Source organism: Mustela nivalis, assembly GCF_964662115.1.
Source record: "Mustela nivalis genome assembly, chromosome: 2".
In the NCBI taxonomy this organism is placed as follows: Eukaryota; Metazoa; Chordata; class Mammalia; order Carnivora; family Mustelidae; genus Mustela; species Mustela nivalis.
The window spans coordinates 84,296,339-84,322,652 of record NC_139021.1 but is presented as its reverse complement, the minus strand read 5'-3'; the positions used below and the strand labels follow the sequence as shown (position 1 = coordinate 84,322,652).

The window sequence follows — 26,314 nt, the reverse complement described above, 5'->3', positions numbered from 1 at the left end:
TGAATTAAAAATAAAAGTTGTATCTATGAAGTAGTGGTGGTTGTCCTCGTGTCTTTTTTTTTGGTTGGTTTTCTGGGGGAGAGACCAGGGTTTTTCAGGCAATGTCCCTGGAGTTAAGCCTCCTGCCCCCATCAAGGGGGTGGGCTCTGAGGAAACCGGTTTTTCAGGCTTTTGTTCTCTGGAGATTTTGTTTGTTTCTTTGTTCATTTGTTTTCTCTCCCCTTGGCAGCTTTTGATGGTTTTTGGAGGTATAGAGGAAAGAAACTGCATCCAGACCTCCCTCTCAGAGAGAAGCCTCAGTCTGTTCCCCTCTGGGTGCTCCAGAGCACGTAAATTCCCCCTCTGCCGCTGGCAGAGCACGTTCCCAGGCATGTTCCCAGTCACGGTCTACGGGGTCATAGAAACTCCTGCTTGTACCTAAAACCACCATAGCTTCAGCTGTCTGGGCAGCTCCAGATCACCAGAGAAATTCTAAGCAGCGACAGTGCACTAAGATTTTCCCGCTGGCCCAGGCTGGGAGTGCTTAGACTCCCTGGTCTAAGAGAGCACTGGCTGGCCCCTGCAGGCACCTCTCTCAGGGAGGGGTGTGGGGCGCGACTCAGACTCTGGTAGCACAGCATGCGCGGAGAATGCAAAAGGTTGTGGTTCTGCCAGCTGTCACCTGCACACACCTCTCTGGGGAAGGGGTTGTGGGGCACAACTCAGACTCTGGTAGCACGGCGTGCGTGGAAAGTGCAAAAGGCTGTGGTTCTGCCGGCTGGTGAGGCTCCCTGCCCATCACGCAAGCCGCCACCCAGATGCTCTCAGGAACCAAGACCTGGTTTCTTTGCTGCACTCTCTATGGCTCAGCGCCAGGGGTGGCTGTCCTAGGTCTGGGGACGTAAACCCCGGTCCCTAACCATCCCAATTCCCACAATTTTCCCCCCACGATCCTTTGCTCTTTGAGTGCTTCCAACCAGATTCCAAGTTAATGCTGGTCTCCATGTACAGGGCACTCTCGTATTGGGGTATTACTTTCCAATGGGTCGCTTCTGGTGGCTCCCTCCCCTTTTGTTTTTCTTCGGATATCAGTACAATGTTCCCACTCCACTTTACCTGCCCCTGTAGAGATCCAGAAGTATATAATTTTAAACTCAGGCTGATTTCATGAGTGATCAGAGTTCTTTGGTAGGTAATCAGCTCACTTTAGGGTACAGGTTGAAACGGTACCTCCTCCTACTTCCCCGCCATCTTGTCTTCCCCCCCCAATACAGCTGTTAAGTCAACGATAGAGTCATTAATCAAGAGCCAAATCTCAATTACCACATCAACCACAGCTGAGATTCTGTCAGACACTCCAATGGGATCAAGGCAGCAACACAGCTTTGGAGTTCGAAGAAATGTGAATTCTGACTCTGACATTTGATCAAAATGTAATCTTGGAAAGGAGGCTTATTCAAATCCAAAACAGAATTTATATTATTATTCTGACTGATCACTCCACAAATTTGTTCTTGTTCACTTTCACAATGTTTTTCCTCTGTTTTAAAAGCTTGTTTGTTCCCTCAGATTCTGCTTTTATTTTTAACATCTTAATTTTATTTTTTTCAGTGTTCCAAGAATCATTGTTTATGCACCACACCCAGTGCTCCATGCAATACATGCCCTCCTTAATACCCACCACCAGGCTCACCCATCCCCCACCCTCAACCCCTCCAAAACCCTCCATTTGTTTCTCAGAGTCCACAGTCTCTCGTGCTTCCCCTCCGATTTACCCCACTTCACTTTTCCTTTCCTTCTCCTAATGCCCTCCATGCTATGCTCCATAAGTAAGTGAAACCATATGATAATTACCATCTGCATGGTTTCTTATATTTCAGAATATTTCCTTATTCAAAATACATACTTATTTCAAAATTTTAACATGGAAAATTACAAAGTACTTTCTGTATACTATCAAACTAAAATTGATGGAGGAAAAATGAACTTACACTGTATACTTGCTAAGTTTGAAATTACCTGATAAAGAGGTCAAAGCCTCAGGTAAAAAGGTCAAAGCCACAGATAAAAAGAAGGCTAGTATTCACTGGGTTGGTTTTTTTTTTTTTTTAAATAACAGAATGAAGATTTCTTCTGTATCTATTTTATCAGCTAGTTTGAAGAACGGCACTAGCATGCCCCTCCTTGCCAATCATCTCCATACAGACAACTTTTAAGAACAGAAGCTGAGGGGATGCTGGGTAGCTCAGTCAGTTAAGTGTCTGACTCCTGATTTCAGCTCAGGTCATGACCTCAGGGTCATGTTAAGCCCCATATCAGGAGTCTGCTTGTCCCTCCTCTGCCCCCTCACCCCCTCCCAACTCACACAAATATACACGCTCATGCTCTCTTTCTTTAAAATAAGTAAATTTTTAAAATCTTTAAAAGAAAAAAAGAATGGAAACTAAAAACAAACAATGACTTCAAATTTCTCTAAAACTAAAGTTTGACATGTCATTGTTTCTGGTTATTTAGTAAAACCACAGAGGCTCGTAAGAAGGTAAAGAGTAATATGAAGGAACCACAAAATTTAAAACCTAATGACAGAAAACAGAACATGCAAAAGGCTCTTTAAGTGTATCATAATAAAAATACATGTAATGCTTTAGTAATAATTTATAAACCAGCTCCCCTCCATTATATTCAAGTTCTCCAAAAACTAGATTTAAAAGGCATTATTCAAGCTCATTTTGCTACTTTTAAAAACTCAAAGGAGCACAACCATGCTGAAAAGATAATCCACTTCTCCCACCATCTATTCTCCATCTGTCGCCAACATCTATCAATCACTCACTCCGGTTTGCCAAATGTTGAAATAAGCATAATGTATCCCTTTTGGTAATACAGGGAAAATAAGTATAAACAACAAGGATAGGTCCGTGTAAGGTCTACATAAAACTGCCCACTGGACACTCGTATATATTTCATCTTCTCCTTCTAGATATCTTATTAAAATGACAATAAAAGAATTTTTTTCTTTTTTTTCTTCAAGTTTTTATTTCAATTCCAGAGGAGAGTATGCCTATCTTGAAAGGCCCTAGGGGGGCCTTTTTGGCTCAGTTATTATGTGTCTTACTCTTGGTTTTGGCTCAGGGTCTTGAGGATCTCCATCCCAGGGTCTTGAGATGGAGCCCTGCATCAGGCTCCAAGCTCAGAGTGGAGTAGGCTTAAGATTCTTTCTCCCCTCTCTCCCTCCTCTCTGAGCATCCCCACCCTGCTCACAGGAACACTGTCTCTCTCTCTCTCTCTCTCTCTCTCTTTCAAATAAATAAATAAAATCTTTTAAAAAGGGAGAGAGAAAGTGGCTATGAGAGAAAGAATGAACAGGGGAGAGGAACAATCAGGCTCCCCGCTGAGCAGCGTTCATGACCTGAGCTGAAGGCAGATGCTTAGCTGACTGAGCCACCCAGGTGCCACTAAAAAATTTTTTTAGATGCTTGAACAGTCGATTCTGGAAAAACATATATCCAAATGACCAATAAGAATATGACAATGTATCCAACCACATAAGGAAACAAGAAAATACAAATTAAAATCATGAAATGGCTAAACATTTTTAAAGACTAACAAAAACATGTTGGCAAGGATGTGGTACAACAGGTATTAACAGTGTAAACTGGAATTTAATGACTTACTTTAAGAGCTCATAATTCTTCTCATTTAACCTCACAGCATTTTCTCTCCAAAATTTTTCAGATTTGTGCACAGGACTCCACTCCAATCTTCCAGATTTAAGTTCTGAACTGTATTCATCAAATGAGCTAAAAAATTTTTTAAAGAATTCAAAGTTTAGGAGAATCTAAGAGTTACTCGAAACTTAAGCAAAATAAAACATTTTTTTTAATTTTTTATTTTTTATAAACATATATTTTTATCCCCAGGGGTACAGGTCTGTGAATCACCAGGTTTTTTACATGTCAACTATACTAAAAAAAATCTTCACTGATGATTTAACTGCAAGGACTGACAAACCTTTGTACATTAACAAACTACCACTAAACAGTTTCAACAGCTTGAATAATCTTTAATAAATCATGTGAAATTTATGCAAGGTCCTAATGTCCAATACTCCTGTCAATTCGAATGCTCATCATGAGATATTAAAAGGAACACCTGCTTTCAAATCTTCATCCTAATAAATAAATGCATACCAGCAAAGTATCTGATAATCTAGCAGTTTCCACCATGCCACTTAAAATACTGCATCTGCCAGCCTACTAGATACATTAATATAAATTTATATAAAAGTATGTTACCTAAATATAAAATAAAATATCATTTTCTAATACCACAAATGTCATAAACCATACACCACACTATACAAATAAAAATACACATCTGAATATAATATTAAAAATTTGATTACCTACACTGCAGAGGTAATTCACTAAATTAACACATTACAGATTAATTAAAAACAAAAAACCCTGTGCATATAGCAAACTGCAATGCAACTTAATTCAAAAATCATTCACTATGTATCAAGTAACTTAACTATTCAAAATTTTATAATATAAAAAATGTTTAATGTTAGTGACAGGACAACCTTGAATATCCCTTCAAGTGAAAACTTAAAAAAGAATTAGCCATTTCAATACTGATTGGTAATTCGTAATAACCAGGATTTTACTGGTCAAGTTGAACAGAGTGTCTTGTTGAATAAAGTAATAATAAAGCCAGTCTGTGTAAGAAGTAAGTTAGTATCACTTAATATTAATATCCTAAACCTATAACAGGAAAACAGAGGCAAAGCTCTTTTACCTGTCCCATCACCCTACTGGCATTAATGTAAATACCAGTATATTTCAAATTACCAAATTCAACATGAAAAATCAGTAAGTATTAATAATTGGCTAACACAGATTAAATAACTTAGAAAGCTAAGTATCACTAATATTTTTTTAAAAGAGATCTTAAATCATTATTACAGGAGAACTGATAATAAATTTTTAAATGAACTTACAAACATAATTTATAAAAATTGCAAGTTTACTGCTGGTGGGCTACTTTATTACAATCAATTTATTCATATTTAAAAGTATAGAGAGACAAAAATTCATTCGCTTCTCTCCACAAAACTCCATTACAAATCACTGATGTGAGTGATACGCCCCTCTCCATAAAAGCATTTGGGCCTTGGGATTACAAACTGCATTGAATTATCTGGTAAATTTACATTTCTGGAATACATACTAGACTGAAGGCTAGACACTTGCTAGACACCTGAAAACTCACAACAAATCGTACAAGGTTAGAATTTTTAATTGCTATTTTACCAAAAGGAAAACTGACACTTTAAAAAGTCAAGAAGCTTGTGAAGACTACACAGGAAGAAAGTAGCCAACCATTCAAACTTGGCTCAGCCTGGCTCCCAAACCCAAACCACCTACAAAGAAAGATCTACTTCTAGATAGTAATTCTCTTCTAAAGATGTATCAATAGTTTAAAAACAAAGAATACATAGGTTTAGGGGAAAGACCACCAATACATTATGAAATAAAAAGAACAAAGTCCAGAAGAATATACAGAAGCCCATTTGTATGTGTGTTTATCATGCTGGAGGGGCAGAGCTAGGATTTTTTGGAAGTAAACACAGGAAATGAGGCTGGGGACAACTATGTGGAGGAGACATGAAGTCCCTTCTGAACTACACAAGGATTCTTTTTTTTTCTTATTGCATTGTACATCATTTGCATAATTTTTTTAAGATTTTATTTATTTATTTGTCAGAGAGAGTGAGCACAGGCAGACAGAATGGCAGGCAGAGGCAGAGGGAGAAGCAGGCTCCCCGCTGAGCAAGGAGCCCGATGTGGGACTCGACCCCAGGACACTGGGATCATGACCTGAGCCGAAGGCAGCTGCGTAACCAACTGAGCCACCCAGGCGTCCCCATTTGCATAATTTTTAATATAAAAAACAAATAGAGGCACCTAGGTGGCTCAGTTGTTTAGGCGTCCAACTCTTGATTTCCACTCAAGTCATGATCTCAGGGTCTTGAGATCAAGAATCATACTGGGCTCATGTTGGGAAAGGAGCCGTTCTTTCTCTCCCTTTCCATTTCCCCCTCCTACCCAACCACGCCCACACCTGCCCCCCGCCCCCGCCGCCACGAACACACTGCGTGCCCTCTCGCTCTCTAAAAAATAAAAAATAAATGATACCAATAGGACTTAGAAAAGCAGGAAAAAAAAATACTCATTTCACTTATGGCCAAACCTCCTCCACAAATTAACAACCAGTACTGCTTAAAAAGATCCTAAACCGGGGGAGATTCTTTATGGGTTCTAGGGTGACATGAACATCTTATGGGAGTACAACCAGTCAGATTTCAGATAAGAGAATGGTGGGAATTTCCCCAAAAGAGAAGAGATAATACATAGTTATAATTAACTGCTACCATAGTGATGAGCCAGTCTGTCATGAGTTTTTGTCCCTCATATCCCCCAATCCTTAACAGAAAACACAAGAGTTTTAGTGAACTCTTTCGAGTTTATGGTTAGTAACAAATTTAGACTTTCTTAAAATACTAGGAAAGTCCAACAAGGCCGTATATATCCTGCCTGTAAGAATTTTTAAAAATTACATACCTAAGATCTTGGACACTCTCACCAAGTTTTTCCAAAAGAAATTTTATATCTTCACTGATATCTTCATCATCATACTTCTGCTGTTCCAAGTTCTCCAACTGTTTCAGAACTTTGCACTGAATCATAGCCAGAGCATATTCTTGGCGAGTTTCTCTTTCAGTCGATTTTTCCAAAAAGTTCTAAGTTAGACAAAGACATGAAAAACTGTGTAATTTCTTACATGTGATAGTCTTAGGTCTCTGAACTTTCTCTTGTACCTTCTCTCCTCCTCTATTCTTAAGTTAACTATCACCTTTATGCAATGACTGTATCACAGATCCTTATTTCTTTGCTGTACACTGATTCCTTGCTTACTTCCTGGCTTAACTAAAAGTTTTAAATTACTGACCCAGACAAGTCTCAAAACACTGAATATGTTTACAATTAAATCCATCAAAGCCTTGCTCACAGCCCGTTCCTGAGCTTCTGAAAGTTCCCAGTGAACTCTCCATTTGTTCATTAGCCACCTAGAGTACTCAGGATACTAAGAGTTTCTTCAGGTATCTCTATTAGAGGTTCTCAGTCAGTCTCCTTTTTTCCCTTCCAATCAATGTCAAAGGGAAAAAGGGCAGTAATTTAAAACAAAAACAAAAACAAAAAACTCTCTTGCTTGAACAATTATGAGAAGAGTTTTGTGACATCCTGGAAAATCCCCCAGTTTTCTTCTGTGATTTTCCTATTTATTAAGTACTTACAAAAAGAGCAAAAGAATCCTGAATACACTTGACCCAAAAACAACATGGGTTTGTCCTGTGCAGGCCCACTTACATGAGGATGTTTTCAAAATAATTCCAGTATAGTATTGGAAATGTATTTTCTCTTCCTCATGATTTTCTTAACACTTTCTTCTTTCTAGTTTACTTTATTGTAAGAATACAGTAATATAATACATATAATATACAAAATATGTATACTTGGCCATTTATTTGATCAGTAAGGCTTCCAGTCAATAGTATGCTATTCATTATTAAATTCTGGGGAAGTCTAAAGTTATACATGGATTTTTTTAACACCACAGGGGGTCAGCACTCTTACTTCTACATTGTATAACTATATTTATACAAATAAACTGTTAATTAAATTGACCAGTATTTCTAAGCGAAGACCATGCTCAGGCTTAGGGACAAAAACAAGCTCTGAAGAAAGCTACTTTCACCAAGATGATAAAGAAGACTTGACAAATGCCTCCCCTGAACCCCACCAAAAAAATCCTATAATAACAATTTCAAGTCAACAATACAAAATATTAAATTTTTTTCATAATACCAAAATATGAAACTTTTTCATAATACCAAAATATGAAATTTTTGTAGGCAAATTATATTCCTAATAATTATAGTAAATAAACACAGAAGGAAATTTAACTTAGCATATGGAAATTAATGAAGTCAATCCTAACCAAAATTCCAATGACATTTTTCATAGAAGTAGAAAAAACAATCCCAAAGTTTGTGTGGAATCACAAAAAACCCTGAATAGCCAAAGCAGTCTTGAGAAAGACAACGAAGCTGGAAGCATGATACTTCCTGATTTAACTAAACTACAAAGCTATATTGATCAAAACAGTATAGCAGTAGCATAAAATAGACACACAGACTAGATGAACAGAATAGAGAGCCCAAATAAAAAACCCCATGTATAAAGTCAGCTAATATTTGACATGGGAGCCAAGAATACTCAATGTGGAAAGCATAGTCTTTGCAACAGTATTAGGAAAACTGGGTAACAACATGCAGAAAAATTAACATGGAGCCCTATCTCACACTACTCACAAAAATTAACTCAAAATGGATTTAAAGACTTAACCATAAGATTTGAAGCTATCAAATTCCTAAAAGAATACATAGGGGAAAGCTCCCTGACCCTGGTCTTGGCAACAATCTTTTATATATGACACTAAAGCAACAACAAAAGCAAAAATCAACAAGTAGGTAACATAAAACTAAAAAGGTCTGCACAGTCTCCTAGATCCACTACATTTAAGAGATTCTGCACAGGGAAAAAAATAAAAACAATAAACAAATGAAAAGGTATCCTATAGGATGGGAGAAAATATTTGCAAAATATGTATCTGACAAGAGGTCAGAAAACTCCTACAACTCAATAACAACAAAATTTTAAAATGGGCAGAGTATCTGAACAGACATTTTCTTTGAAGAAGGCATACAAAGGACCAACAGGTACATAAGAATATCACCAGTCATCTGAGAAATACAAATCAAAACCACAATGAAATATCACTTCACAGGGTGGCCTGGATGGCTCAGTCATTAAGTGTCTGTTTTCCACTCAGGTCCTGATCCCAAGGTCCTGGGATAGAACCCTGCACCAGGCTCCCTGCTCAGCAGGAAACCTGCTTCTCCCTCTCCCACAACCCCTGCTTCTGTTCCCTCTCTCACTGTGTCTCTCTCTGTCAAGTATATAAATAAAATCTTAAAAAAAAAAGGAAGAAATACCATATCATATATGTTGGGATGGCTATCATCAAAAAAACAAAAGACAACAGGTGTTGCCAAGGTTATGGAGAAAAGTGCACACTTGCGCACTATTGATGAGAATACAAACTGGTACAGCCTCTGTGGAATACAATATGCAGGTGCCTCAAAAAATTAAAAAACAGAACTACCATATACTCCAGCCATTCTACTCCTAGATATTTATCCAAAAAGAGTGAAAACAGAGGATATCTGTATTATTATCTGCAGAGATTATCTGCATTCCCATGTTTATTTCACCATTATTCACAATAGCCAAGATTTGGGAATAATCTAACTGTCCATGGAAGGATGAGTGGATAAAGAAAATGGGGTATATGAGTGTATATACATATACACAAATGGAATATTACCCAGCCATTAAAAAAAAAAAGGAAATATTGCCATTTGTGATATCATGGATAGACTTTCAGGTCATTATGCTAAGTGAAATGTCAGAGAAAGACAAATGCTATATGATCTCATTTATATGTGGAAGGTTAAAAAAAAAAAAAAAAACTTTAGTTAAAAAAAAACCCAAACTCATAGATACAGAAAACAGAGTGGTGATTGCCAGATTGGGGGGTAGGGGCGGTAGGGGGAGAAGGGAAGTAAACTAGGTGAAGGGAATTAAAAGGTACAAATTTCCAGTCACAAAATAAGAAAGTCCTGGGTGCCTGCCCAGCTCAGTTAGTTGGGTATCTGCCTTTGGCTCACAACCCACACAAGGCTCTCTGGCAAAGAGCCTGCTTCTCCCTCTCCCTCTGCCTGCCACTCCCCCTGCTTGTGCACATGCATGCTCTCTATCAAATAAGTAAATAAAATCTTTTGAAAAATAAAATAAAATAAGTAAGTCTGGGGATATAATATACAGCATGACGACTGTAATTAATAATACTATATGTATTCCCAAAAGGTGCTAAGAAAGTAGATCCTAAAAGTTCTCATCACAAGAAAAAAAAATTTGTAACTATGTGTGGTAATAGATGTTGTTAATTATTAATCAGACTTACTGTGGTCATCATCTTACAATATATACAAATATCAAATTATTCTTTGATAATAAAATGTTGTATGTCAATTATATCTCAATTTTTATTTTTTATTTTTTTTAAAGATTTCATTTATTCATTTGACAGACAGAGATCACGAGTAGGCAGAGAGGCAGACAGAGAGAGAGGAAGGGAAGCAGGCTCCCAGCTGAGCAGAGAGCCTGACGAGGGGCTCAATCCCAGGACCCTGGGATCGTGACCTGAGCCAAAGGCAGAGGCTTTAACCCACTGAGCCACCCAGGTGCCCCTGTATCTCAATTTTTAAAGAATAAAGGTAAATAAACAATTTTTAGATACTGAAATTAAGATAACTGGTCACTAGCAGACCTGTGGTAGAAGACATGCTGAAGCACAGGTGGCCTATCTAAGGAGGGCCAAATAGTCAATATTTTAGGTGTTGAGGTCTCTATCACAGCTATTCAATTCTGCAATTACAGTGCAAAAGCAGGCATACAAAATACAATAAATAAATAAATAAATAAGCACAGCAGTGTTCCAACAAAGCTTTACTTATAAAAACCGGTGGTGGGCCAGATTTGGCCCATGAACTACTACAGACTGACGAGCCCAGAACTAAGGGAAATTCTGCAGGTGGCAGAACATGACACTGTACAACAGAAAGATGAATCTACAGAACCACAGATACAGTTCTGAATAAATATAAAAAACGATTTTTCCCCTCTTCACTTGGTACATTCACCATGAAAGATCATAAGATGAGCCATAAAACAAGTCTCAAATTTCCAAGAATAGAAACTTTTTAGAATATGTTCCCTGGCCATAATGAAATTCAATTATAGACCTTATTCTGTGGGGAGCCCTAAATTCTGATATCTTCTCCCTTTATGAAACTCTTCCCTTCTCCCTTTGCTTTTGTTAAGACTTTACCATTATTTTGCTGAATTTTCTGTTACTTTTTCAAGTTATTCTTCTTACTACTTTCTTCTAACTTTAGAAACATACCAAAACTCTTACTCATATGATCCTTTGTTATTTTTACTATCTATCTGCTGACTAGAGAATTAAATTTCATATTTGAGGTATTATCATAACTAGTGATTTCAACTCTAACCTCAACACAGTTAATATAATAACTAAGGTAGAACACCACTATTATATTCTTCTAAAACCACCTCTTCTCTCAATTCTCCAAAATAATAGTACTCTAGAACTTAGTCATACTTGATGCTCCCCTTTTCTTTAACCCTATGTCAAATCAGTCAATGAGCCTTATCATTTCCCCTTTACATTTTAATTTCATCTTTTGCTCTCATTATAAAAAATGAAAAGGATTGAATGAATTATGAAGAGCACTTAAGAAACTGAACTTGCCAAAAACAAACCTAGATAATCCAGCAGCAATGTACTCTTTAAAGGCCCTAAAATTCAATGTCATTTTTACCTTAACAAACTCAAAAGTATAAATATATCATTTTTATCTTTTTGTCCAAGTAAAGGTGCAGAAATCTTCCGTAAGAGAACAGAGGAATCATTTGACAATTCAGCTCTTTCCTTCACCAGGACTGCTAGCCTTGTGAAATTATACAAAACAGGGCTTATATTATATATATATATATATATATATATATATATATATATATATTATATTATATTATATCATATTATATATGCTATGTCTTTTTTTTTCTTTATCATTCTCACATTCCTGTAACTGTTAAAGAAGGACTTCTCAAACCGTCTGTGGTGAAAACCAGTTGTGTTTGTTTTTTAACTTCCAATTAGTCATGAACAAATACTTTTATAAAATACAATAAAAATGACTTTTAGAAATATGCATTTTAAAATACACACAAAATATAAGCTCAAATTTTATATTATTAAATTTGACAGATATGCAACTATTCCATCAAGTTACTGTAAGCTTCTAACAGCTTACTCTTACTTTCTATATGTACCCACTGCAGACTACTAACAGTCCACAGCACTGCACTGACATGACACCACACTTGAAGTATCAATGTATAAACACTTACCCTGAGATTAAAAATTGTCTCAGTATTACTATACCTCATTCAAACTTGGTACCTAATGCGCAAGATAGATAAATACCTGAAATAAGGAATGAGGTACAGACTTGGGAGTAAAAATTTTTTTTAATATTTTATTTGTTTATTTGGCAGACAGAGATCACAAGTAGGTGAAGACGCAGGCAGAGAGAGAGGAGGAAGCAGGCTCCCTGCTGAGCAGAGAGCCCGATGCGGGGCTCAATCCCAGGACCCTGAGATCATGACCTGAGCCGAAGGCAGAGGCTTTAATCCACTGAGCCACCCAGGCGCCCCGGGAGTAAAATTTTTTGATAGCAATACTTCCATGCCAAAGCAGTAGGCAAAACAGCACCCACACACTTGAACTAGGGTGGACCTACCTGAAAGGGCGACAACTATAAACAGCCTGCACAGAAAGATGTAGGTAAGTACAGGTCTGTGTCTGCGTGTTCATGTGTGTGGGGTAAATTAAGTATCATGACTACTATAGCCAATAAAAATCCAAGTCCAATTTGGTGGTATTTCTTTTGAACTAAGCCTTTCTGCTGAAAAGCACTGAGATGTAAAAATATAATTTATCTTATTATCTGATATATTACATAGGCTCTTGACTAAGTAGAGCCAGAAAGAGAAATAATACAACCAATGTAAAACTCTAAACAACAAATATGATCTTCGATGTCTCTTTCAGCCACAGACTCAAAACATACTAATTTATTTTAGGAACTAAAGATTGACAAATCAATTTAACCAACAGAATAACATTTGCAGAGACCTGGAGTCCAGCACCTGCTATGAATAAGTGAGACTGACATTTTCAAAAATAAAATTCACCAAACCAAATGGAAAAAAAAATAATTAGCCATTTTTCCAGCTCACAGCAACTCAGCAAGCTTCCTAAAGTCTTCAGCACAAAAATTTCCTTCCTGAGTTTCAAGATGTGGGAAAAAATACATGACTAGACCATCCTTAAACAACCTCATCAGTGAATCTTCTTTAACAGATACAGGAATGTGAGAATGATAAAGAAGAAAAAAAAAAAGACACAGCTTATTTTCACCTACTGAAGGTCTAAGTCAAATGGCTTTACTATGCCACTACTAATGACTCAATTTTAACTCTGTTGTGTACATTAAAGTTACGGACGTCTAAAGATATTCTTCTCATTTTTGGCCCTTAGAATATTCCCTTAATGACTGTGCGATCCCAAATTTAGCACAGCAGAGTCTAAAAAACCAATATTCTTACCAAGAGATTGAGTCTATTTTACATAATCTGAAATCCAAATGAGATAACAGAAGCCCAGGAATTAGCCTAATAATTAGTTCCATGTGCTGTGGGTACAAAATTCAAACTGTAAATAAAGTTTAAATAAGGTTTTTAAATCTTGTTAAATGTTAGTTAAATATTCATGCTGCCTTTTCTAAATCAAACAAGTCAGCATTGAATCTTTACCTATGTTCAACACCAAGCAAGAACGCAATTTACAGAGGTAGGGGATTTAATAGGCAAACTGCTATTATTCTCCGACTTTCTGGAGAGAAAAGGCAAAAACTGTATATTTACTATTGCCAGGCTCCTGCTGTCTCTCTGAATCCTTACCTAATCTCAAAATGAGTTAAGTATTACTAACCACCTTTCACAGACAGAGAAATTCATTCTAAGTTCAGGTCATTCTCCCAACAACACAGCATTGAATTCACACCGACATCTTACCCACTTTAGAGACTATACTCTTTCTAATACACCATACTGAAAGGAAAATCAGAAAAGAGCTACACTATTGTACTTCTCAAATTTCCATTAAAAGTAGATAAGCAATCTAGACAGGTCAAAAAAAAAAAATAGAAAAGAAAAGAAAAACCCCTAAGAACCTCAGTCCAGCTACATAGTTCTTTGGGACTTTTTGAGCTTTTTATGTTGTAAACCTTCTTCATAATGACTTCATGAAGTCACTGCATAAAGACAAGAATTTTTTTTAGAGATTTATTTAGATGAGAGAGAGAGTGTGTGCATACATGAGCAGAAGGAGGGACAGAGGGAGAAGCAGAGTCCTTGCTGACCAGGAAAGCCCGATGCTCAATCCCCAAACCCCGGGGATCTTGACCTGAGCTGAAGGCAGCCACTTGACCAACTGGGCCGACCAGGCACCCCTAAGGACAAGCATTTAAACACAATACAAAATCCTGAGAAAAAGTATCTTATCTTTTTCATTCTTCTATTTGCTCAGTCCGTTACCACAATTGGTCTTTAGTAAACATCTGATAGATGAATAAGACAATCCATGAAAGAGGAAGAAAGAGTGGATGGGAAAAGGAAAAGGATAAGAAGACAGGGAGAATCTCAAAGGTGGGATTCAATTAATATCAACTAACACCTCTCATCTATGATGCGGCAATATTAGAAATACCTGCTTCCAATGGCCCCTTTATTTTACATAATAATGATCTAAAATGAAAAAGATGGAAGAGGAACTAGGCAGGAGAAAAATATTAAGCAGGGTTTCTAGGAGAAAAATATTAAGCAGGGTTTGTAGGCTCAGATAAAAAAATGACCATATAAGGGCGCCTGGGTGGCTCAGTGGATTAAAGCCTCTGCTTTCAGCTCAGGTCATGATCCCAGGGTCCTGGGATCGCGCCCCCTATTGGGCTCTCTGCTCCGTGGAGAACCTGCTTCCTCCTGTCTCTGCCTGCCTCTCTTGCCTAGTTGTAATCTCTGTCTGTCAAATAAATAAATAAAATCTTTATAAAAAAAAAAAAAATGACCATATATATTATATTTAAGGCAGCTTATCCTGAGCTTTAGATTAAATCTTAATCCATTACTATAAATTACTAGTAACTGATTTCTTACTATAAACTCACAGAAGTTACTATATTACCTAAATAATACTTATTAGAAAATACAAGTTTATTGGGGCACCTAAGCGGCTCAGTCGGTTAAGCATCTGCCTTCAGCTCACATCATGATCTCAGTGAGGGTCCTGGACTCAAGCCCCACCTCCGGCTTCCCTGCTCAGTGGGGTGTCTGCTTCTCCCTCTGCCTCTCCTTCCTCTTGTGCTCTCTCTCAAATAAATTAAAAAAAATTTTTTTTAAACAAAGCGTAATTTATGAAAACTGAGGGGAAAAAGTTAAAAGTGTAGAGATCTACTCTTTCAAACAGAAGAGCTAAATTAAGAGCCTGACTTTTAGACCTTCTCTCTTCCACATCTTACCTTTAAAAAACAAGTTACCTTATTATCAAATTATAAGAAGAAATAACTTTCGATAAATGTTTACAATATCAACACTTAGAACAAACATTTTAACTTAAAATATATAACTAACATACAAAAAAGGATAAGTATATATAAACTGAAAATACTATTCATTTGCAAGTTAATTACTTAGACAACTGTTGCTTTATTTCCCAGAAAAGAAAGTCATACAAAGAAAAAAGTAAATAATAATGATCCAAATCATCTTTCTAGGATAATCTAATTGCAGACATTGAGCTGAGGGTAACTAACTTTCTATGCAATTTAGCAATTACTAAATATATCTCATTTTCAAAAAGAGTTTTCATGACAACTTAGGAAGAGTTTCCAATTTAGAAAAAAGTCTGTGCACTAACACAAAATAGGGACTCTCTCCTTCTACTCTTGCTTTCCACAGTAAGTTTTGTTAAGTAGATTATTTTAATAAAATTCTAACATATCAGTAACCTTAACATACTCATGAAAACTGGAGTAGGAGACTCACGGGTAGGTTCATTCTCAGTGCAGAAATATTTGCAAGTAGATATTCTGTCACTGAATTTTATTATCATATTTTTAAACAAAGCAAAGCAGCCAAAAATTTAAAAAGGAATTTAACTCAGTCAATAAAGAAAAAAAACAATAAAAATACCAATAAATTCAATACCACTACCCCACTCCTTATACTCATACAGTCACAGATACTTGTAATACTTATTGAGGGCCTACTATGTGCCAAGTACTCATTTAGCCCACATTTATTTTTTCAAAGGGCATTATCATATGAGCATAAAGTCCAATGATAGACTTAAGACAGATGATATTACTCTCACCAGACACATGAACAAACCTGAAGCATAGAAAGGCTAAGCCAATTTGCCAAAGGCACAGAAGCCAGCCCAAGAGCCCAATGAACATGAACAAGAACACACTGTGCATGCTGGGCATACCCACTACCACCAATCTGAGTACACACACTTTTCGTAGAAATTGACACCCAGCGTGATCTGCCCAAGCATGATCTGTAAAGAGATGATAATTCAGACCCCCTCTTAACCATTGTTTTCAGTGCCCACTACAATTCATCCAAAGTTGATCCACCATGTAGAAAGGGAACAAAGATCATAAATTACAGGTATTAAAATATCAATAGGCTTAGGTGCCTGGGTGGCTCAGTGGGTTAAGTCTCTGCCTTTGACTCAGGTCATGATCCCAGAGTTCTGGAATCAAGTCATGCATCAGGCTCTCTGCTCAGCAGGAAGCCTGCTTCCCCACCACCCCCCTTTCTCTGCCTGTCTCTCTGACTACTTGTGATCTCTCTCTGTCAAATAAATAAATAAAATCTTGAAAAAAAAAAAAAAATATATATATATATATATATTTCAATAGGCTTCCATTTCTGGGAGTGAGACTATGTTTAATGCTTATAATTTTTCTACAGTATCTTTTTTTAAACATAGAGAATATTATTTTCATGTATAGGAAAAAATCAATTTTTTCCATTTTCTTAATTACAGGTGCTTAATTTGGAATAAGAAGTTTTAATAAATTAAAGACTCCTATAGCTACCACAGGACAGAAAGGAAGAGAAACAAGGGAGAAACTCAAAACAAAGACAAGCTTTAAGCCTTCAAAAAATAAATACATGGAGTTGAAAAGATATAATCTGTATTCAGCCATAAAGAATAGAATTTAAAAATGCAATCAGCTCTGCCTCATGTCCATCAGAGTAGGCACAATATACAATAAAGTAGCACGAGCAGATCTGACAGAGCCTTGTTCAGACGCACTGTGCTTTGGTGGGTAATGCTCCAGAGCATGAATACACCTTAGGGTGATGAAGTGACACGATGGCTGAAGGATTTACATTGGCCCCACCAGTTCAATGCCCAGAAGAATAATACAGATCAGCAAAGCAAATGCTCCATTTTACAGAGCGCGTCTGTTCCTTCAGGAAGCAAATGGTCATGAATCAGGACAGTATCTTCAATGGCCAGACTTATGTGCTCCATTTATTCCCTTAATATTCACATAAAGGTGGGGACAGGGGACGATCAATAATCAATCTACAAGAACAAATTACTGACAATTCCAAAGTCAGCCTCTTTGTTAACATTTATTAACCTCTGTCCACCTTTGTATTAAAACATTCTTCCAAAATCTCTGGGAGCCTTCTCTTCTCCAAAGCTTCTCCTTAAACCCACAATTCTCACCCTCTACCTTTTTTTTTTTTTTTAATATTTTATTTATTTGACAGAGAGAAACACAGGGAGAGAGGGAACACAAGCAGGGGGAATGGGAGATGGAGAAGCAGGCTTCCTGCCAAGCAGGGAGCCCGATGTGGGGCTCAATCCCAGGACCATAGGATCATGACATGAGCTGAAGGCACACACTTAACTGACTGAGCCACCCAGGTGCCCCCCCCACCTCTTTTATATTACTTTTCTTCTTGTACATTACTTAATGCTCCATTAAAATGACATTATTTATTCACATATTCTGTCTTCACTAAACTACAAGCCTTCCAGTGTCAAGCTATAGCTCAGGCATTTGTGGTCCCTATTAATTACATAATGACTGAAATAGAAAAGGTACTCAAAACTTGGTTTTTGTGAATTAAATTGAGCTCTAGCAATGAAAGGAGACCATTGGAAGATCCTAATTCTAGAATTCTTCATCTTTATTAAATAAATAAGACAATGAATAATGAAACAATGAAACACTCAAGTAGAAAAAAGAAGTATATTCAACTTAGCTACTAAAATACTTCACAGGGTGAAGTCTTATTAATACACCTACTCTGATTTAAAACTGATTATTACCTTATCTGGACTTAAGTGAAATTTACCTTGACAATTCACATAGTTTGCTAGAAAATCTAAAGGCAGAGCCAGTACGGTGAGGCATAGAAGGTACCACATTTACCTATTTCTTAAGAGTAAACTACAGAACAATTTCTACATGAAAAAGAATGTATTTTCTTTTTTTTTTTTAAGATTTTATTTATTTACTTGACAGAGAGAGATCACAAGTAGGCAGAGAGGCAGGCAGAGAGGCAGGCAGAGATAGAGAGAGAGGAAACAGGTTCCCTGCTAAGCAGAGAGCCCAATGTTGGACTCAATCCCAGGACCCTGAGATCATGACCTAAGCTGAAGGCAGAGGCCCAACCCACTGAGCCACCCAGGTGCCCCGAAAAAAATGTATTTTCAAGTAAGCAATCTGAATTCCTCTCTCAGCAGAACTGACAGTTCTCCTTTTCATGGTTTCCCTCCCTTTTAATGCCACTCTTAAGATTCCTGAGAAAATGCACTAAGAAAAGAAACAAAGGAGATGACAGAGTTGTTAAGATGGTGGCTTTGGAGCCAGACAGCACTCACTGAAACTCCAAATTCCAATCCTACTGCTTACTAACTGAGGAATCAATCTGCAAATCTTGGTTTCCTGATCTATAACATTAAAATAATCACAGAATGTATTGGATGATCAGGAAGATTAAATAAGGCAATGCATGAAAATCATTAATAAATTACAACAGTTATTATTCTTAGCATCAAAGACAGGTTAGCATGATGGTTGAGAGCATGAGTTATACTGCCTGAGACTTAATTCCTGCTCTGCCACTTCCTAGCTATTTTGGCAAATTACTTAACCTCTTAAGGCCTAACTAATGCCCATTACATGGAATTCTTGGGAGATTAAATGAGTAACACATTTAAAGCAATTAGAACAGTACCTGACACTGAATAAGCTCTCAATAAACATTAGTTATTATTGCTATTAACTATAAACATCTAGAAAAGAGTTCCTACACGTCAAATTTTAAAATTTTAAAGGTGACAAATGCTATGAGTAAGCAATTTATAGGAAGAACAGAAATAGCTGATAAAGATACTAAACAATGCTCAGCTTCATTCATTATTAACAGAATACAAATTTAAAATAATGATTTCACTTTTCAGCTCATCTTTTGCAACAATTAGAAGAAATGCAAGTGAAAGAAAGGAAAAGCATGCACTCTCAATATGTAGCTGATGGAAACGTAAATTTGCACATTAATGAAAGGTGATTTGATGTTACCCTAACAAAACTGTAAAAGTTTATTACTTAATTCAGCAATTCCGTCTATAAAACTATATCTCAACAGAAATATTCATCAAAGTGGGTAGACATGTAGAAGAATGCAAACATTTAAAAAATTACTAAAGACCCACATATATGAAAATGAACACATATTCATTATATATTGTTAAGAATAAAGTTATGGAACAGTATTTATAATATGATGTCATTTCATTTTTAAATACAAAATAAAATTACACACCTAGTTATATGTGCTTAGAAAAATCTGTAAGATGTTAGTCACTATGTTCGGCAAATGTGACGTCTATGCTATTTAAATTTCTGCAACACATCTGTACTACTTTCTAGTTTTGATTTGCTGTTGTTTATTTAAAGAAAGCATAAAGAGCAATTAATAGTTAAAAGCAGACTGTGAAGCCATTAACTTGGATTTGCATGTCTATCAGCAATGTGCCTTCTCTCAGTATCACCATTTTTAAAATGGGAAGACCAATACTAATACTAATGATACCAATATACTAACAATAACAACAATAATCATCATGTTATAGGGCGGTGGTAAGCATTAAATGAGTTAACAAATGGAAAGCCTTAAAACGATGCATTGCACAGAGTAAGCACTCTCTGAACTGCCCACTATCATTACTCTTGGGTAACATACTTAAAAGATACTAGGTCAGCCAAGTCATCCCTCAGAAACCCAATTAAATCTTAAGGTGACCAACAAAATAATCAACACACAACTGCTACAGCAAATACACTGGGTATGGAAAACCGATTAACAATACTTTATTTCTGTGTTATAGCTTCCTGGCAGCCAGAAGATCTAGAATTCCGGTTCTAACTCTAGTCCCCCTCTTGTCCTCAATTCCCTCAACTGTTCAAGAAAGGAAGCTGACTTAGATATCACCCAAATTCTAATATCCTAACAGGAAAACTTTACTAAACAAAATGATTACAGATCTTTGGAGTTGCTTCAGAAATATACTCATCAGCTCATCAGAAGATCCAGAATCTAAAATACAACTCTATATTAAAACAAGGGCCCCTTAAGAGAAAAGTTTCCATAACAGCGTCTTGGAACACACTGCAATGAAAAAGAATTTCCTCATCATACAATTACATCTCCTACACATTTTACCCACTTAAATGTCTATTCCCCAATCCCAGACCCCAGTGTCACAATGAATTAGTGAGATTTTACTCTGTGTTCACCAAGGCCCCATAGTTTCATGACTACGTGGAGAACAAGCAATTTTTTCCCACCTGCTAAAAGCCCTCAAATGTTCTTCACAGGAAAAATGGCACACACGCACACACACAACTAAAAAAAAAAAATAAAATAAAACACTTACACGGAATGCTGCAAGAATGATTCTTGTCACTTTCTCTTTCACAGATTCTTGAAGAATATCAGACAGGACAGGAATGATATTATAGCGCCGCAGGTGTTCACACATTTGAGGACTGAATGCCAGGAGCCATATTGAAAAAATCATTTGATACTGGAGTTGAAAGCCACACTTGTTACTCAAAACACCCATGATGCTGAAAAGGAAAACACATTAAGAAGACATTTACTATAACAGTGCAATAAAAAAGAAAAAATAATTGCTTATTCTCTTTCTGCACTAACAGAACAAGTCTCTCTGAATTATGCCCTCCGTTTCTTTTCTGCCAGATATAAGCAAGGTAGGTCCCTACTTATAGAGGCCCATTTCCAGCACAGTCTCACTTAAATCTCTCTCCAAAAATCACAGGATTTCAGTGTTCAGCAGCAGCTGCTTTAGGGAAGCAATGAGAAAGGAAACATAAACTTGCAATACAGTGGAAGAAATGGTAAGACATTAAAAAAAAATACATTTTTTTTGTATTTAAAAAAAAATACAAAAGGATTTGTTAACACAAATGGATGTACACCTTGATGAAGTCAGAAGGTATATCAAGATTTTGAGTCTGGTAAACCAAGAGGATCATTTGTAGACTTAAAAATACTTAGGAACCTCACACAGAGAAAAGGGGATGATTGGGGAAAAACCTGTCGTGAATCTGAACTGGACACAGCCAATCTTTAACTCTGGGGGTTAAAACCTCAGAAGCTTCTAGATGAGCCTCCCATTTTACTGATAAGGAAACTGGGAAAGCCATATGGAAATGGTTACATCAAGGAAGAAGACTAAGGAAATTTCCCTGGGGAATGCCTACATTCAAACAAAAAAGATAAGCCACTAAAAAATGACCAAAGGGGTTATGGGGAACTCAAAACACAACACAAAGAGTGAATCCTAATGTAAATATGGGCCTTAGTTAATAAGAATGTATCAATACTGGCTCATCAAGTGAAAGAAATGTACCATACTAATGTAAAACGTTAATACAGGAGAACTATGGGAGGGTAAGTATACATGGAAATGCTGACTTCCAATTTCTAAACATAAAACTTCTCTTTAAAAAGTCTAGTAAGAGCACCTGGGTGGCTCAGTTGGTTAAGCAACTGCCTTCAGCTCAGGTCATGATCCTGCAGTTGCAGGATCAAGTTCTTCCTCAGGCTCCCTGCTCAGCAGGGAGTCTGCTTCTCCCTCTGACCCTCCCCCTTCTCATGCTCTCTTTCTCTCTCATTCTCTCTCTCAAATTAAAAAAAAAAATTAAATTTAAAAATTTAAAAAATAAATAAAAAGTAAAAAATAAATTAAAAGTTTATTAATAGAGCTACCCTACAACCCAGCAATTGCATTACTGGGTATTTACCCAAAGACACAAATGTAGTGATCCGAAGGGGCACCTGTACCCTAATTTTTATAGCAGCAATGTCTACAATTGCCAAACTATACAAAGAGCCCAGACGTCCATCAACAATGAACAGATAAAGAAGATGTGATAGATATATACCATGGAATATTACACGGCCATCAAAAAAATGAAATCTTGCCATTTGCAACAACATGGATGGAACTAGAGGGTATTATGCTAAGTGAAATAAGTGAGTCGGAGAAAGACAATTATTATATTGCTCTCACTGATATGTGGAACTTAATAAAGAGGGTGGATCAAGGGGAAGAAAAGAAAAAATGAAACAAGATGAAAACAGAGAGGGAGACAAAGCCTAGAGATCTTTTTTTAAGATTTTATTTATTAATTTGACAGAGATCACAAGTAGGCAGAGAAGCAGGCAGAGAGAGAGGAAGAAGCAGGCTCCCTTCTGAGCAGAGGGCCCGATGCGGGGCTTAATCCCAGGACCCTGGGATCATGACCTGAGCTGAAGGCAGAGGCTTTAACCCACTGAGCCACCCAGGCACCCCGAGATTTTTTTTTTTATTTTATTTCAGTGTTCCAGAATTCATTGTTTATGCACCACACCTAGTACTCCGTGAAATACATGCCCTCCACAATACCCACCACCAGGCTCACCCAACCTCTCACCCCCTTTCCCTCCAGAGGGAAAGTTCCTCAGAGTCCACAGTCAACCCTAGAGACTCTTAATCTTAGGAAACAAACTTAAGGTTGCTGGAGGGCAGGCTAGTCGGGGGGAATGGAATAACTAGGTGAGGGACACTGGGGAGGGTATATGCTATGGGGACCACTGGATATTGCAGAAGACTGATGAATCACAGACCTGTACCCTTAAACAAACAATATATTATATGTTAATAAAATAAATGAATTTTTAAAAATAAATAAAAATAATAAAGTCTATTAATAAAAATAGATTTTTAAATCTAATCTTACAATCTACAACTACTAACTATTCGGAAGGCTTGTATTTGTGCCATTTCTCCATTTTTGTGATTTGTATACAGTTATAAATCTACTGAATCGCCCTTAATTTTCTCAGGCTTAATTTTTCCCTTACCTCTTTTCTATTTGGGGTTGTTATTTAAGACTTGCTTTTATTTAATATTGATGTCAGTGTTTCAAAAACTGTAAAATCAACTCATTTTATACTATTAATACCCTAGTACCTAATTTCCTTTTGCTCTCTGACTGTTCCACTTATTAAGGTAAGCTTCCTACACTTCGCTTTGTGACACTGTGGCTGAGACTTCAAGCCACAGTTCTGCTCTGCCAGCTGGCTCTGCCAACAGAAGCAGCTAGAAGCTGACTGCCAAGATAGAGGAAGAAGAGGCTTTGTCTGTCAGCTTCGCACTCCTGTGGGTATCACTCCATCAACAGTCCTGCACTTCCACAGCAGCAACTGCTTTCCCGTGGCAGCAGCTGAATTCAGTTTGCAATAGCGCTGGCTGAACAGCCTCACTGCACACACTCAGAGGGAGCAGCACCAGTCGAGGCCCTTCCTCTGACTTCAGGAACACAAGCCCTGGATTAAATCTCAGTTGAATACACATGTCTTGAAGCAGGTAAACTTTAATAATTCCAATCTCTTACCTTTGCTCCCCAACTACAGGAGGAGCATCTCTACTTGCTACCTCTCTTGACACTTGAGAGTACTTTTGTTTTCAGAAACTTAGTTAACAAATTTATACCTAGTTACCTGTTCTTTATATTAAATTATCTCTGTTAACAAATCATGTAAATGTCCAGAGGGGTTATACGGAGCTCTGGATCAATACACTATCACTGAAACCAAAACAGAAAGATTCCAAAGGAAGCTGCGGTCAACAATGATGAATACTGCAGAGAAACTTCAGAGTTCAAAATCTGTCTACAATATATATGACTCTACTGAAAAAATAAGGAAGTCTTCTATACCCAAATATTAACGACAAGAAAAACTCTAATGAAGCAAAATAAAAGTTCCTTGTTCTGTTCTTGTTTTGTTAGTTAACAGAAAAAGGAAGGGTTCCCCTAGGGGCAGGAACCCTAACTCTGAAGATAGTGGATCATGAATATGCTTTAAGGGGATACAAAGGACACACAGGCCCAAGATAAACCTAATTTAGTAATTTAACAAATATTTGTTGAAGATCTGTATGGCAGGGACAGTGCAAGGCACAGGGGACATAATGGTGAGCAAAAACAGACACTGCCCATGTTCTCAAGAAATTTACGAACTAGCAGAGTGGGAGGGAAGGATTCTTAAAGGAAGTGACCCTTGAGCTGAGACCTGATGAATGAGTCGGTATCTAGTCCCATTTAGGTCTCCACTATCCTTCTTAAACTGATGAGTTTAGTGTTAATCACTGAAAAAGCTACCAAATGATGCTACAGAATCCTGAATGCTACCTTTGTTAGCTATATAACACTTTCTAACTAGATTATAATTTTTTTAAAGGAAAGGGACCATATGTTTCTTTGTATTTCCTATAATACACAGTACAACATTAATCAGAGAGCTCAAAAAATACAAATAGTCAAATCCAAAATTAGAAGGCTAAGGTCCATGCGCCAAAATAATTAGTGTTCTATTTTGTTTTTAATGGAGGTTTAAAAAGAAAATCAAACCAATGAAGAGCATAGGGAGACAAAATACCTGATTTACTGGTTTACTGATACACTTCTAGCTAACTGCTGCTCTTCAAACCTATGAGTACCTCGCACCTCATCACACAGTATCACCCAATATTATTAATGATGGTATTTTTATTATTTTGATGCCTTTTTTTTTAAGACTTTATTTATTTATTTATGTGACAGACAGAGATCACAAGTAGGCAGAGAGGCAGGCAGAGAGAGAGGAGGAAGCAGGCTCCCCGCTGAGCAGAGAACCTGATGTGGGGCTCGATCCCAGGACCCTGAGATCATGACCCGAGCGGAAGGCAGAGGCTTTAACCCACTGAGCCACCCAGGCGCCCCTATTATTTTGATGCTTAAAATAAGTCTTACCTTTCATTTACATACTACTTACATTATATACTTACTTTATACTTCCAAATACTTCAATCCCAATTGAATCTGTGGAGGCAATTATCCCAAAAAAGCCTCCTTTGCGCCAGTATTTAATGAATCAATGCTAACTTTTAGACTTTCTAGAAAGGTCAATATGCAAGACCATGCAAAGTACATTTTTGGTGTTATACAGGTATATAAGCATTCAGAAATAGTATTTTATCATTCACATAAAAGGCTTTTTTCCTAAGACTTTATTTATTTAGCGAGAGAGAGAGAGAGGGAGAGCAAGCACAAGTGGGGGAAGGAGCAAAGAGAGGATCTTAAGCAGACTCCCTGCTCCATCCCAGGACCCTGAGATCACAACCTGAGCTGAAATGAAGAGTCAGATGCTCATCCGACTGAGCCACCTGGGTGACCCCACATAACAGACTTTTTAACAAAAAAAAAAAAAAAAAAAAAAGTTACCTAAAAATGTTCTAGAGTGTTTTGTTTTGTTTTGTTTTGTTTTAAACAACTTGGCTAGTCTTTATTACTAGATCTTGGTGCACACCTCTAATTATTTCCTTGGGATCAACTCACTGAATTTCTAGGTCAATTTGTAGGCACATTTTTTTAATTTATTTTTTATTTAATTTCGGCATAACAGTATTCCTTATTTTTTCACCACACCCAGTGCTCCATGCAATCTGTGCCCTCTATAATACCCACCACCTGGTACCCCAACCTCCCACCCCCCTCCGCCAATTCAAACCCCTGATTGTTTTTCAGAGTCCATAGTCTCTCATGATTCACCTCTCCTTCCAATTTCCCCTCAACTCCCTTCTCCTCTCTAACTCCCCATGTCCTCCATGCTATTTGTTATGCTCCACAAATAAGTTAAACCATATGATAATTGACTCTCTCTGCTTGACTTATTTCACTCAGCATAATCTCTTCCAGTCCCGTCCATGTTGCTACAAAAGTTGGGTATTAAAATAGCAGTTCCATTTTCTTCAAAAAGCCTATACTTGAGTTTTTTCCTCCTCACATGATTCC

General features: G+C 37.1%; 1 protein-coding gene across 4 annotated transcripts in view; it reads right to left on the bottom strand.

Moving 5' to 3' along the window:
• Positions 1-26,314, bottom strand: part of ATP6V1H (ATPase H+ transporting V1 subunit H) — a 141,890-nt gene that overhangs the window by 71,257 nt on the left and 44,319 nt on the right. For all 4 annotated transcript variants that reach the window (XR_014308437.1, XM_082719248.1, XM_082719249.1 and 1 more), the window contains 3 exons: positions 20,848-21,040; positions 6,606-6,784; positions 3,654-3,779 (listed from right to left, as the gene is read on the bottom strand). Coding sequence is in view for 3 of the 4 variants with exons in the window: in XM_082719248.1 (XP_082575374.1) it covers positions 3,654-3,779; positions 6,606-6,784; positions 20,848-21,040 (498 nt within the window). In the remaining variant the exon portion in view is untranslated. The remainder of the gene's footprint in view (positions 1-3,653; positions 3,780-6,605; positions 6,785-20,847; positions 21,041-26,314) is intronic.